The sequence below is a fragment of the Triturus cristatus genome, chromosome 10 (genome assembly GCF_964204655.1).
Source record: "Triturus cristatus chromosome 10, aTriCri1.1, whole genome shotgun sequence".
Classification (NCBI taxonomy): domain Eukaryota; kingdom Metazoa; phylum Chordata; class Amphibia; order Caudata; family Salamandridae; genus Triturus; species Triturus cristatus.
The window spans coordinates 61,558,329-61,573,863 of NC_140593.1; the positions used below are offsets into that span (position 1 = coordinate 61,558,329).

The 15,535-nt window shown below is 49.1% G+C and overlaps 1 protein-coding gene across 2 annotated transcripts in view; it reads right to left on the reverse strand.

The window, feature by feature from the left end:
* Positions 1–11,370: 11,370 nt before the first annotated feature.
* LOC146788833 (vomeronasal type-2 receptor 26-like) overlaps positions 11,371–15,535 on the reverse strand; it is a 136,571-nt gene continuing 132,406 nt past the window's right edge. For both annotated transcript variants that reach the window (XM_085629941.1, XM_085629942.1), the window contains one exon: positions 11,371–12,362. In XM_085629941.1, the coding sequence (XP_085486067.1) occupies positions 11,455–12,362 (908 nt within the window). In that variant the 3' untranslated portion in view covers positions 11,371–11,454. The remainder of the gene's footprint in view (positions 12,363–15,535) is intronic.

Here is a 15,535-nt window from a genome sequence, read left to right on the forward strand (position 1 = left end):
ACAATCCTCAGATGATTACCTCAGTCCTGTACAAGTCCAGCCTCAGGTGGCTGATGTTCAGCCATTCATCCACGGACCTCATGCCTTCTTGAAGGTTGGAACTGGCAATGGCTGCGTCTTTGGTGAGGGTGAGGAGCAGCTGGCTGTCAATGGCATACGAGATGATGATGAGGTTGTGTGCGCATGTGATGGTGGAGAGGTGGGTCCTGGACACATTGAAGATTGACACGCTGAGAGATGATCCCTGGGCCATGTGTCAGATGACACCACTATACTACATGCTGAAGGCTTGAGTCCCACTCCCATGGCCTTGCTGGTGAGCTACTTGGTGATTAAATCCTGGTCCATCCCTTGGATACCAGTGTTCGAGATGTGTGAGCTGACAGTGTGTGAGCACATCGTGCATAATGCTGTGAAGAGGTCAAGGGGGGTGGCCTCACCATTGTTGAGCAGGGCAAAGTTGCCGGTGTTGGTGGCAATGATGATGGTTGCAGTGGGGTGATTACTGTGGAAGACGGTCTTGTGCAGATTGCCAGGAGCTTTTTGCATTGAGGAAGTTTGTCAGTTTCTCGTTGACTGTCTTCCTGATGACATTAGCTGGCTAGGGAAGCACGGTGATGTTCCTTGAGAGCCAGCGTTCCTGCCGTCCATTGTCTAGGAAGGGCCTGGGTCACTGCATACATCTATCTACAGTGGAATGTGGCTAACTCAAATGATACATACATGATGTGCTGGACGGGGGCTATAAGGATGGGGAATGATGTGGTTGAGATGTTGTATGTGAAGGTGCCTGATGGAGATCCCCAGGGGATGTTGCACATGAGCCGGGTGTTGTATCTGCTGATGATGGAAGTCCAAAACCTGAGGGGGGTTTGTACCGCGTATAATAGTGCGTTCTGCCTCTGTGTGCCAAGGCTTGCGTGTATGTCCATGAGCTTGCAGTATTAGAATGTTGCAAGGGATTGGCTCAGCCTTGCAAGGGTGGGGTGTCTTTTGGATGGAGAGCTGATGTCAGTGCACTCCTGATGCTGATGAGCTCCTTGATGTTGTGCGTTTTTTTGGCCCGATCTGAAGGATCTCCAATTGTCCTTGCTGATGATATGGTGATGGCTATGTGTGCCGTTTTCCAGGGTTGTAAGGCCACTGATGGTTATTTGTGTTGCAAGCTGTGCACAAGAGTCCTGCTAGACGTGTATGAGTCCGGTAGGTTTGCCTTGTCCCAGGTGGCTGAATTGTTGATGTGTGTCACAGGAAAGTCTGTCAACGTGGCTAGATTGTTGCCTCAGTTGCTGATCCAGTGTGTGAGGTTGCAGGGTGTGGTGGTGGTGTTGGTTCCAGTGTCCCACACAGCATGTCTGTGTTGAATTACATCAAGCATTTTTGGTGGATTGGTAGCGGGGTGTGTGGCAGTGTGTTGCTCGTCGGAGACGTGGATGCTAATGTGGATGGACCAATGATGGATGCTGGTGTGGTTCTCATCCAGCCAGAAGTTCCTGGCCCACAGCCACATGTATCCTGTGGATGTGAGGGCGTGCGTGACGATGGACGTTTTGATGGCTTTGTGGAATTGTGGATGTAGGCCTGGAGATCTGTAGATGAGTATTACTCTGAGGGTTTGCAGGGGGTTTGTGCTAAACCGGATTTGTGACCCTGAGTGCGTACTTGGGAATAGATATCAATTCATCCTCCATTAACGTTAGTGCCGTCCCTGCGGGTGCTCTTGTATCCGTCTGAGATGGCAATGAAGAAGTTGTGTGCTGGGGATGCTTTCATCCAGGTCACTGTCATGAAAGTGATGTGTGGGCCTGTTGTGTTGAGGAGGTAAAAGAGTCCCATGGTGTGCTGGTGGACGGAGCCGGTGTGGAGTAGGTGGGACATGACCTGGTTGGTGGGACAGGGCCTGGAAGGCGGGGCAGCGCTGTGTAGGCAGTTGGAGTGGCACACTCAGCATGCAAAGGTGTCATGTGTGCGCTTAGGGTATGCCTGAGAGCAGGCGGTTGATTTTCGGTTGGACATTGCTTGGAGGATGGCTGCAACATGAGACTGTTGTGTGATGTGGGTCATGCAAGGACATGAGGGTCATGCAATGTGCATGTTGCATGCGCTGACAGTCATGCCTTTGGCACCGCGTGGCCGCAACAGTGGCAAAGACAAGCTGATGACAGCCGAATGAATGGGTGGAGGGAGGAAGGGAGGAGCATCTTGGAGGCGTGTGGGTTGCCGAATCCGGGAACTTGGTGGGCCCTTGCTGCAGGGGCCACATCAGCAGGCGGCATGTACTGGATACTAGGCCAAAAGTAGCACACAAAGACAAGGATGTCAGAAAGGACAACTGCAACAGGCGTATGTAAAGGAAGGAGTGTCCGGTTACTTATGGCACACCCATAGAAAATGGATGAACAATCACCAAAGATGACTGACACAGGATCAGGAAACAGAAGGCCAAGCTGCGCACAGGAGACACACCCTCAGCAGGCGTTGACGGCCCGTTCGGGGGACCAACCGGGCCAAATACATACACAACCATGGACTTCATGCACAATAGAGATCATAATCCATGATGAACTGCATGTATGTTAGGGGTGGGCGAAATTTGCGTAAACGCGTTACGCAAATCTCCGCGAAACGGTAAAAAATCTCCGCAAACACGCAAAAATTTCGCGAACAAGCGGTATTGCTTGTTCGCGATGCTTTTTTCCTGTTCACAATTGCTGTTTGCGTGCTCGGGGAGAAATATCTCGCGAACACGCATTTTGAGAACGCAAACAAGCAAAAAATTTCGCGAAGCCGCGGAATGCAGAATTTTGGGCATTTTCGCGTTCGCCGCGAAACGTGAAATTACCCAAATTCCGCAAATTTCGCGAGCGGAACGGAATTTACCGCCCAGGCCTAATGTATGTTGCCAAACTACACATAGACTCAAATGCACAATCTTTGACAACTATGCCATAGATGACGCATGCAAAGTGGCAAGAGACCTGCATTGACAGAGATGAGGCACTTTGGAGGGTGAGGAACACCTTTATTACTCAGGCTCACACTAAGGGAAATGCATCAATATGAACAGACTCACAGGTCATTTGACTGAACATGTGGGACCTACGCTGGACACCCCCTTCACAACACTGATGTTGTAAATCCAAATGATCTGGCACACAAGTTAAGGGGATGAGCCAAACACCTCCTGCTGCACACGGAGAGGCTGCAATTCCCCATGGAGCCTGTTATGGGGATGTCCCACACTATGTCCACCCGTAGCATCCCGTATGTTTCAGAGGGAAGTTTTACACACATTGATGCCTTCATCAGAATCCAAAAACCATTACAGATGACTGTCACGAAGGGTGACTATCAATTCATGGGAGTCATGCTACATGTTATGTGCCCCATGGTGAGTCGACATGTATGCATGGTAACACAACATGCACAGGAGCAGTCCCCACACATTCAAAACACGTACCACACCCAAAATGCCTTGCTGCAATCCTTACCCAAAATGACATTTCCCCATGTCCGTGCATGGAACGCTGATTCAGCACACGTTGCAATACTCATGAGGCATAGCAGGAGGACAACGATGACACGAGCGGACAACATGCGCAAGAACCTGGGAATGACAGACACACAAGAAGTCAGCTAAAAGATTTTTCTCTGCATACATGGTCATTTACTCAACAGGAACAATGTTGTCCCCATGCTAATTTAAAAGAAAGTGTCTCAGCTAAAATGTGTGGAATGACATCATCACTCGAGTGACACATCAGAACACACATCTAAGTCACTTAGCATACAGTCAGCTGGACACACACATTGCAACACATGCCACCCAAGGCTACAAGCGTGCACACTCAGACCCAGTGACTCACCATTATGAGAAGAAGTTGCGTATGAGCTAACTCCGGATATCCTCCTCCTCCTCCTCCTCCCCCTCCTCCTCCTCACTTGCCTCGTGACCAAGCCCTTCATCCTCCACGGGTGGATGTTCCTGCTCATCCTGCTCCAGGATGAGTGGCACTGCCTTCTCCACTTCCATGTTGTGCAGCATGCAGCACACGATGAAGATTTTGCAGACCTTTGCCGGTGCATATGGGAGGGACCCGCATGTCTTGTGAAGGCACTGGAATCGGCTCTTCAGGAGGCCAAACGTCCTCTCAATCACTCGCCTGGTCTGCCCGTGTGCATTGTTGTACCGGTGATCTGCAGCTGATCTTGGGTTGCGGAGAGGCGTCATCAGCCATGGCATGTTGGGATAGCCAGAGTCCCCTACATGGAAACATCATATAAATAAGTGGGTCAGGAGATGCCGTAAGAGCCAAAGATACCGCAACACACAGGACAAACAGAGTATACCTACCAACAAGACATGCTCGTTCGTTGTGCAGCCGAAGCATCATTTGTGGCACCCTGCTACGCCTCATGATGTAGGCATTGTGTGCTGACCCTGGAAAACGTGCACAGACATGGGTAATCAGCATGTTAGCAAGACACACCACAAGGGCATTTATAGAGTGGTAATGTTTACGGTTGCGATAGGCTACCTCCTGTGCCTGTGGTGGTACCAAAGCCACATGTGTCCCATCAATGGACCCACTGACATGGGGCATCCCTCCCAGGGCATAGAAATCACCCTTGACACCTGTCAACTCCTCAGGAGTCGGAAAATGGATGAATTCATCAAGGTGCTCCAACATGTCTGCCAAAACATCACGCAGGACACGGCTGCACATTGTCTGTGACATGCCACCAACATCAGCTATGGTGAATTGAAACGTACCTGTGGCAAAAAAATGTAGGGCTGCCATCACCTTCATCTTGGGGGTCAGCGCAGTAGGATACCTGTCTCGCGGTTGGAGGTGTGGTGCCACCTTGGCGGTCAAGTCCTCAATCAACTGTTGAGTGAATCTGTAACGTCGGATGCAGGCACGTTCCCTCATGGCACCCAAGTCTGGCATTGGTCGGGGGACAGGTGGTGCCCTGCAGAAAATTGTAATGAATAACGAAGATTGAGAGCATAACAACATCAATGTCAATGAACAGAGCACATGCTCAACGGCTACTACACATCTGCTAAATACAGAGTCTGGTCTGTGCAATACATCCACGACACGTATGCCAGCTTGGTGAAACTCCTACGAAAAGCCAGATACACCTGTTGATTGGCAAGTCTACATGACATGACCTGAAACGAGCTTGGGGCCAGTCTGAGTGAACAGCCAGAGACATCACAGGAGGGACATACATGCACATAGCTGCATTTGAAGGATGTCATATCATACAGACAGCTGACGGCAAGCTAGACGCACAGGTCACATGGAATGTCAAATGTGCAGATCACACACCTAGCGATGAAGGGGTACACGTGAAAACAGAAAACACAGACATTGAGACGATGCAGATATGTCCTCATGTCAAAATATCATGTTCGATGCACACAGACACTGCTTACATGGGAATCCACATGTGGCATGGTATGTGTAGATGTGTGCCATGCCCATCTCCACACAGACACATGTTGGTTGCAGCAACAGCAGATGTAGTTGACGGAACACCAACAGCAAGCTCATGGGAACACATGACACAGACATGACATAGTCACATCGGGGCGTGCTGATTGTTAAATGTCAGTTGTTAGTGTCCACGTCCCTGGCATCAGGGGACGGTTGCGGGTGGTGGTGACTGTGCCATACCAGTGATGCTGTGCTTGACACGTTTGTACTACAGGCGCACATGTGCAAAGTGTGAAGCGGAAGTGTGCCACATAGTGCCCCATCACACATGACATGTGTACACAGGTCATCACACATCAATTGTGCAACTACATGAGGAGACATGTGCAATATCACTGCCTGACACACCTAGGCCCTGCACATGAAAGTCTGCAATGACAATGACTTGATGTATAGCCTTGTGCGAATCTGAGACCTCCATTCCTTTCATGTGCGCCTCCTATCACCAGTGTAAGCGTGTGAAATGCACCGTACGCACGCTCTGAGAGCGTGTGTATGGTTCGTATCACTATTGTAGTGGTGCCGTAGGAGTACGCGTGGTACGGAGTACGCGTGGTACGGACCGTACACACACGCGTACTCCTACGGCACCACTACTATAGTGATACGGACCGTACACACGCTCGGAGGGCGTGTATACGATCCGTATCACTATTGTAGTGGTGCCGTAGGAGTATGCGTGGTACAGACCGTACACACACACGTACTCCTACGGCACCACTACTATAGTGATACGGACTGTACACACGTTCGGAGGGCGTGTGTATGGTCTGTATCACTATTGTAGTGGTGCCGTAGGAGTATGCGTGGTATGGACCGTACACACGTCGTATGTACGGTCCGTATCACTATAGTAGTGGTGCCGTAGGAGTACGCGTGGTACGGACCGTACACACACGCGTACTCCTCCGACACCACTACTATAGTGATACGGACCTTACACACACTTGGAGGGCATGTGTACTATCCGTATCACTATTGTAGTCGTGCCGTAGGAGTACGCGTGGTAAGGACCGTACACACGTCGTGTGTACGGTCCGTATCACTATGGTAGTGGTGCCGTAGTAGTACGCGTGGTACGGACCGTACACACACACGTACTCCTACGGCACCACTACCATAGTGATACGGACCGTACACACACTCTCAGAGCATGTGTACGGTCCGTATCACTATTGTAGTGGTGCCGTACGTGTACGGGTACGTGTGAAACGCACTGTACATGTTTTTTGGTATCAAAAATTACATAGGGGACAAGTATTAGGCCCAAAATGCATGCTGGTTGTCATGGATACAGAGATTTCAGTTGCAATGTGGCCATCATGTGGGCTGGAAAAGTCAGTTGGCCCAAAAATTACAATGTTGCAAAGTGGGGTTTGCCTTGCTATGATGCTCAAAATTTGAACCATGCAAATTCGTGTCATTGGTGTATGTTTAAAGGGATTGGAGGAAACGTAGGATGCAAATGAGTCTGACCAATCACTCTGTACTCCTGTAAATGAAAGCCCCCAGCAAGACAGATATAAGTCAGCCAGAACCCATGAGAGGGCACTTGCCTGCACAACTTTCCTGTTGACAACACTGCTGCTGTCTGTGCTTCCTCTGGCACCATGTCAAGGTCTGTGGAGAGGGCCCAGCCATTCACACTTGAGGAGAATGAGGCTTTGCTGAATGTCCTCCTCCCACAGTACCCCAGCCTGTATGGGAGACTAGGGGAGCAGGTGAGTGCTGACTCCACTACCTGTGCACCTTTTTTGTGACTGTCACTTCTGGCATTGTGTCCAGGTTTGACAGACATGCAATGTTGTTTAGAGTGGGTCCCAGGGGGGGAAAGGCTTATGTCTCTCATGCAGAGCATGATGTAGTTCATGTGTGTACTCCTCACTTGCATTGTGCTTACTGTGACATTCACTGCATAGTGCATGACACATTCAGCCTGGCAAATCCTTTGTGTCATTTTTGGTCTATTGTCCTGAGGTGATTCAGTGGTCCCCCCGGTGTGACAGGTGACTGTATACACAGATGTGTGTGAGTTGAGTGGAGCTGTGGTGAGAGTGTCCAAGTGACGTGTACGCCCCTGGACAATGATGTGTGTGAATGTTCCTGGTCATGTGGGTGAGTGTCTATGTGAAGTGTTGCACCACAGCTGGATGGAGGAGGCAACAGCTCTACCCATCTGATGTGAGAAGTAAGCCGTGCTGTGTGTCTGACTTGCTGAGCTAGCCTGGTACCTGTGACACCCCACATGCAAGTGGCACATGTGCAAAGTGAGGTTTGTATCCGCTGTTGCTTAAATGGCAGGTAATTGATCTGTGTGTGTCTGTGTACTCTGCTGAGGTTGCGTCAGTGGCCTGGGGCATGTAACTGCTTTGAGGTGCTGTCCATCAGCCTGGTGTTGCATGTGATGCACAGTGTGTGCCATGATCAGGGAGTGTGTCGCACCCCTCATGCCACCTGTGTACTTTCAATGCCATGTAGTGCATTGGGGCTTCCACAGAGGCCAATGTCCATATGATAAAGATGCAATTCCTTGGCAGCATCCTATGCCCTGTTCAACATATCAAAGATGTTAAAATGTGTGTCTCTGTGACATGGAGCATGTGTAGTGATGTTGTCTCACTTTGTCATCCTCACAGGTACCTGCCTATGAGAAGGGGATGATCTGGAAGCTGATCGTCAGGGCCGTGAGATCGGTGGGGGATCGCAGTCGGCACCTAGCCCAAGTCAGAAAATGGTGGCAGGACCTCCGGTGCTGGATCCGGCGGATCGCCCGGGTCCAGCTGGAGCTCTCACCTCCACGCCCCCACGGCGGGCACCGACGTCATCATGAAAGAGCAAAGTAGGCAGTGATTACACACCCTTGTGGGTCTTCAGTATCATCAAGCACTGACTCTGCTTCTGTGATGCTGCAGCACCACGATGGGACCAGCTTTGGGGACAGAGCTTTTATTCAGTTTCTTAAACACTGTGGCAGATGGTGCATCCCCTTGGAACTGCCATTTCAAGCTGACCAGGCAACAGCATCTCATTCTTTTGTAACATCATTGAGCATTTCTAGAATTACCAATAAAATCTGCAACACATCCCCTCCCAATAATATGCAATATAGTCACTAACGGAACTCCTATTCAAGACAGTGTTGACCCTATCTTATCAGATAATTTAAGAGAAAGCACCTGTGAAGGATCCGGGACTGTGTTAACCACAAGAACATATGAAGCAATGTGCCCAGATAGCAGACAGCAAATAAATCTGCATTGTTGATTGAATACGTATTAAGTCAAAAAGGGACTTGAGCCTTCAGGAAGATTTTAAAACCATTAAGGTTTATCTAATAATAAAGTTCAATACAGAAGCCAAAAATAATGGTTAGTCAAAATCCACACTGAATCAATATAGGTAATTAGTGAGAGACTCGGTCAAATGCAGCACAGAGAATGGCATGAAGTCAAATCTTGGAGTAAAATATTCAGTCATTATTAGGAGACAGACTAACATGGGTCCACTCTCTAAAGTCAGGGCAAACCAGACCTAGCTCACATCCGAAAACAAGTCTTTGTGTAGCAAATTTCACAATGAAAATCACATTGTCAGCATAAGGTGTTTGTGTCATGATGTACAATTGGCAAATAGCATCCAAAATGAAATGCAGCATGATTCAACACCATCCCACACAACCCCTAGTTGAATATTACCTAATGCAATCAGATGTCTCAGTACAAATCAAGTTACACTTAAACACTTACAATCTCAAAAACAGAAAGTGGACCACGTTAGTGCAGACAGTAGGAGCCTACTTGAAATTTTGTAAAGCCTTCTTCTAGCTTTCTTCAAGAACTGCATGAAATGAAGAGTAATCCTTGTTGATTAAATGGTAGATTTATTCTTGGATGCAGAGAGCCGTCCATTAAGCTACGTGTTTGCTGTGCGCATCAGCGCAATATGAAACTTGTGATCTACTTTGAATTTGACACGCTCTTGCTGTGCGTATCAGCGTACAAAAAAAATGAACCTGATGCTCAGCTGTTGTGCAGAGCGTGTAGAGCGATGAAATTGAGGCGCATTCGCTGTGCGCATCAGCGTGAGTAAGGAGCTTCCTTGTTGATGACAATCAACGTTGCGTTCCACCCTACTGCTGCGTCAAGACGTTCCGAACGTTCCGACGGAAGAACTCAGAGCGTCAGGAGTTCGGAAGGAGGAGGATGATGAAGCGTTGACGAGCTGGTGAGTCGCGTGGAAGCTTTCAAACAATGCTCGAGCTCGAGCAACGCAAAGCGCGACAATTAACTATAGTTATGCTCATTGTAGAAAATATTACTTCCCTTAGGCAAACCAACCATCGGACTGTATCCCATGTATTGCGAGCTTTAATGCAGTGTGCACATATTGAATCTAGTAAATTAAGCAGAATTGGCACCTTGTAGTATAATGATGGCTTGTAGACCGAAATCCCATCCTCTGTCGCCAATGAAATGAAGAGTAATCCTTGTTGATTAAATGGTAGATTTATTCTTGGATGCAGAGAGCCGTCCCTTAAGCTACCAGGACAGAGATCACAACTGACAGTGAAAGAACATAGAATAACAGAATCTTCCAACACTATGAATGACCTAACAGGGTTCCACATGTGACTTAATAGCATGACATCACCACACAGCATGTCAACACAGAGAAGACATGAAAACGCACATCATGGCTGCTTTAGAATTCAAAATGGAGTTTATGTCTAGTTTACACCTAGTTTTGACAAGCACAGGAAAATACAGTTTTGCAAAGCGCACTTTTTGTTTTAGCGCAAAAATATAATGATAGACACAAATTTAAATAATTTGAAATCCTCTCTCTCAGCAGTAAAGCTTTAAAAGCTAGAATACTAAGCTGATAAAGTATTCCCTAAAGGATCACATGTTCAAGTCAGTAAAATTGTGATGTGCACAATACAAAGCTATTTGTGTGTAAACAATGTACTGAGAAAGTACCCCAGTACAACATGACATCTCTGCGCTCGTTCTTCGTTGGGCTCTAGTGGATTTTCTATCACAAAATGTGTGCAGAATACTGACTGCAAAAATATCAAGTCAGGATGGCGTCTGCAGCTGTATTGTCAAGGTAAGCATATTGGTAAGTTTTGATTTTGGATCATATTACTAACATCTCATATAGCGTGTCACCTTGCTGTGCTGCACTGCTTGATAGGGAAAGGGCAGGAATGCACTATACTTAACACTCTATGGCGCATTCCTGTCATTTCCCAGCACTGGTGCACAATGTGCTGCCTAGCACTAACACGGGCACCCTTGTACCATGGTGCGAGGGTGCCTGCATTGTGAGCTGGACTGTATTTGTGCAGAAAGGGACACCTTCTTGCATGAAAACAATCCCAGAGGTATTTTCCTCTTTCTATGTGTGCTGCAGAATGGAGTAATACAGATACTTCTGCTCATTACGCCTCATGTGAGAAGGTGTAGCATTTTAACACATTCCCAGGACTACCAATATTGGTAAATATGGGAATACTTCTGAATCAATGGGTGTATGCATGGAAATGCTCACGGTCCACCCATGGAATGCCTTCCCAGGGCAGAGTAACAAAATGCAGCGATTCGCACTGTGTTGTGTTTTTCTGGATTTTTCAAGCCACTCAGGGCCAAACAAGGAGGCCTTGTGTGGCTTGATAAATCAGAGGTTTTGCATCACCCTTGAGCCCCCTGACGTGGCACACGGGCGACGCAAAACCTACTTAAATAAGCCCCTTAATATTTTTACCTCCACACCGATGTGCCTTGATGATATATATGTTGTCAAGATACATAGATGTGAAGTTAAGAATAGTAAATGTAAACACACTGTAATATATACCTATCTTGAAGAGACAGTGCTATCCCATTTTCTGCACTTGGTATTGTTGCAGGTCCATAATTTGCCACTCAGTATTGTGCTATAAGTCTCAGGTGTGTACTGCTTTTCCCATTAGATAGTCCTTGGTGTTCAGCTCAGGCCTAAGGAGGATGATGTAGAGTTTAGGGATGAAGATACAGCCTAGCAGTCCAGAGCTGGAAGTAAGGATGGCGAAGATCTCCACGGCCACCATGTACCTGCCCTTGGTGCTCAGGTATGCTGGGATGAAGGAGACCCAGACACTGCAGAACACCAGCATGCTGAAGGTGATAAACTGGGCCTCGTTGAAAGTAGCTGGTAACTTTCTAGCTTTTGAAGCAACAACAAAGCTAAGAAAAGCCAAAAATCCCACATAACCAATCACAGCAAAGAACAAAGCAACAGAACCTTCATTACACTGTAAGATCATCTTTCCAGTTTCGGATTTGGTGTCAGTGTCTGGAAATGGAGCAGACAGAAGAAGCCACACAGTGCAGATCAACACCTCTCCCAGTGAGCAGATAATCAACACAAAGATGGACAATCGAGGGCCCACCCACTTTTTGAGTTTACTGCCCGGCTTTGTGGCATTGAAGGCAATGATAACTATGAGAGTTTTTGCTAAAACTGAAGAAACAGCAATAGTGAAAATGATCCCAAAGGCTGTTTGACGGAGGAGACAGGAAGTCTTTGAAGGGCGTCCAATAAACAAAAAAGAGCAGAGGAAGCACAACATGAGGGAGAGGAGGAGGATGTAGCTGAGATCCCGATTATTGGCTCTAACCAGAGGTGTGTTGCTGTATTTAATAAAGATTCCCAGCACTCCAGCAGTGATGATGAAGAACAAACTTGTGATGGAGATTAAGGCAACTCCCAGCAGATCCTCATAGGACAGGAACTCTACCACCCGCTGAATGCAAGAATCTCTCTTCTGATTGGACCACTGGTCTTCAGGGCAAGTTAGGCAGTTTGGCATATCTGCATGAAAAGAACATTGTTCAATATTACAGAATATGCTTTCAAGTAGGGAAAAATTATATAGATGAATGGAATGGGACACAGTGAAGTTATTATGACCTGTCCTATGGCTAGCTATGCACCTGTAGGTGGGTGTACTGTCTGTGCAACATACGCACTGGGCCTTGCAACTCATTAACAAAAACACATTGACCAAGCATCTTGATAGAGGTTGCCAGGACGACAGACAGAGGAACAACTGGCAGCTGGCAGTAGTCACTCTCCAACCCATGAGCGTGTTATAAAACCCTTCACAAACCTAGGAGTAGTACCAGAATATTCTTGAAGTTACTTGCTGTAGGATGTGCGTACACTCTTCCTGACTACATGAAAGTATTCATGAATGTATAATGGTCTGTAATGAGTGCATGCACACAGGCAACATGAAGTTTCTCCTTTCTACAGAGGAATGTCCTCAAGCAATAAAAGAATACCCAAATTGTAATGTTTATAATAGGAGTTTACATTTGTCTTTAGAGGAAGCATCATGTAGCTGCACCTGTAAGGTAACAGTCTCCATATTGTGTTTTCACTGGTGCTGCTGGTTTGGAAATTCTGCCACTTCTGTTACATAATGTGACTGTCACAGTTCAATCTAATCTTCTGATCTTACATAAGCCTCATAAACATCAAGGCCCCTTCTCTGCAGCATACACACAGGTGCCGATTACGATCCGGTAAAAACCGGGTACGAACCGTCGGTCGGAGCGTTTTCCCCGTCCGACTCGTACCCGGTCGTAAAACTTTACAAACATGGAATTACGATTCGCACGGAAACACCATTTCCGTACGAATCGTAAAAAACACCGACCGACGAAAATATACATACGAATGTGATCCGGGAATGCTGCGATGTGACGTCGGGACGCTTTCAGGCAGCGTTTCACGAACCAGGAATTACGATTCGAACCGACAGCAGTCCGGACGGCAATATTTTCACGGCACCCAAAAAGTGCCGCAAAAGCGAAGTACGGCGCAAATCGACCAGAGTAGGTGGCCCGGTACGCACTGTACCCCCCCCAGCCCCCGTAGGTACGCGCCGACCCCCCCCCAGCCCCCGTAGGTACGCACCGTACCCCCCCCAGCCCCCGTAGGTACGCGCCGACCCCCCCCCCAGCCCCCGTAGGTACGCGCCGACCCCCCCCCAGCCCCCGTAGGTACGCGCCGACCCCCCCCCCCAGCCCCCGTAGGTATGCGCCGACCCCCCCCCAGCCCCCGTAGGTACGCACCGTACCCCCCCCAGCCCCCGTAGGTACGCGCCGACCCCCCCAGCCCCCGTAGGTACGCACCGTACCCCCCCCAGCCCCCGTAGGTACACGCCGACCCCCCCCCAGCCCCCGTAGGTACGCGCCAACCCCCCCCCAGCCCCCGTAGGTACGCACCGTACCCCCCCAGCCCCCGTAGGTACGCGCCGACCCCCCCCAGCCCCCGTAGGTACGCGCCGACCCCCCCTGTGTGTACACCCGTGTACGTGTCGAACCCCCCGTGTACGTTTGAGTCGAACCCCCCGTGTACGTTCGAGTCGAACCCCCCCGTGTACGTTCGAGTCGTACCCCCCCGTGTACGTTCGAGTCGTACCCCCCCCCGTGTACGTTCGAGTCGAACCCCCCCGTGTACGTTTGAGTCGTACCCCCCGTGTACGTTCGAGTCGTACCCCCCCGTGTACGTTCGAGTCGAACCCCCCGTGTACGTTCGAGTCGAACCCCCCCGTGTACGTTTGAGTCATACCCCCCGTGTACGTTCGAGTCGTACCCCCACCCGTATATGTACGGTGCGTACCCCCAGCGGGGGGTACGACTCAAACGTACACGGGGGGTTTGACTCGAACGTACACGGGGGGGTTCGACTCGAACGTACACGGGGGGGTACGACTCAAACGTACACGGGGGGGTTCGACTCGAACGTACACGGGGGGGTACGACTCGAACGTACACGGGGGGGTTTGACTCGAACGTACACGGGGGGGGTACGACTCAAACGTACACGGGGGGTTCGACTCGAACGTACACGGGGGGGGTACGACTCAAACGTACACGGGGGGTTCGACTCGAACGTACACGGGGGGTTCGACTCTAACGTACACGGGGGGGTACGACTCGAACGTACACGGGGGGGTTCGACACGTACACGGGTGTACACACAGGGGGGGTCGGCGCGTACCTACGGGGGCTGGGGGGGGGGGGTCGGCGCGTACCTACGGGGGCTGGGGGGGGTCGGCGCGTACCTACGGGGGCTGGGGGGGTACGGTGCGTACCTACGGGGGCTGGGGGGGGGTCGGCGCGTACCTACGGGGGCTGGGGGGGGGGGTCGGCGCGTACCTACGGGGGCTGGGGGGGGTACGGTGCGTTCCGGGCACCTGTTTGGACGTCTCCATGGTTGTTATGGGAGTTCGGTGCGGACGGTCTTTTCACCATACGGTTGTACATTCGGACGCCCGGGAGGGATCGTGATTCCCCGGTCGGACTTCACCTTTCACGTTTGTACGGTGAATCGTACGAGGACGTGTCGGACACATTTTCCGACCCGAGGACGTGTGGGGAAATATTCCCAATGCGGTTCGTATGGACTTTTTACCATGCGAATCGTGATTGCCAGTTCGTACGGCACTTGTACGATTCGTACAGTAAAAAGACCGGATACGAGTCGCACGGGGATATTTTTTACCGGATCGTGATCGGCGCCACAATCTTGAAATGACTCCTCTCCCTGTTCTTCAACCCCAAAACCTCTTTGCACAGGTCTCTTTATTTCTCTAAATAACATTTTCACTATAAACATTAATTCCCATAAATAAATAAATATCTTACTATAAACCATAAACGTCTAATATGTTTAGACACTGAAGAAATTAGCACAGGCAAGTTTTGCATTTTTGCCAATGTGTTACATTTTCTCAAACACAAGTGAACTTTATAAACCTCAGCAACAGTGTCATTTCCTTAGTCCTCTATCAAAGAATAGTAGGCCCAACACACATAGCTGGGCACATATTGGATTTCATATTCACCAGCTCTCCTAATTAACCATCCTTATGTCATTAAGGGTAATTTAGGAGACGTTTGTAAAAATTATCATTATGATATTTTTCCTTTATTTCTACTGTTTAATATTGAGCTGCATGTTTTTCTTGATCT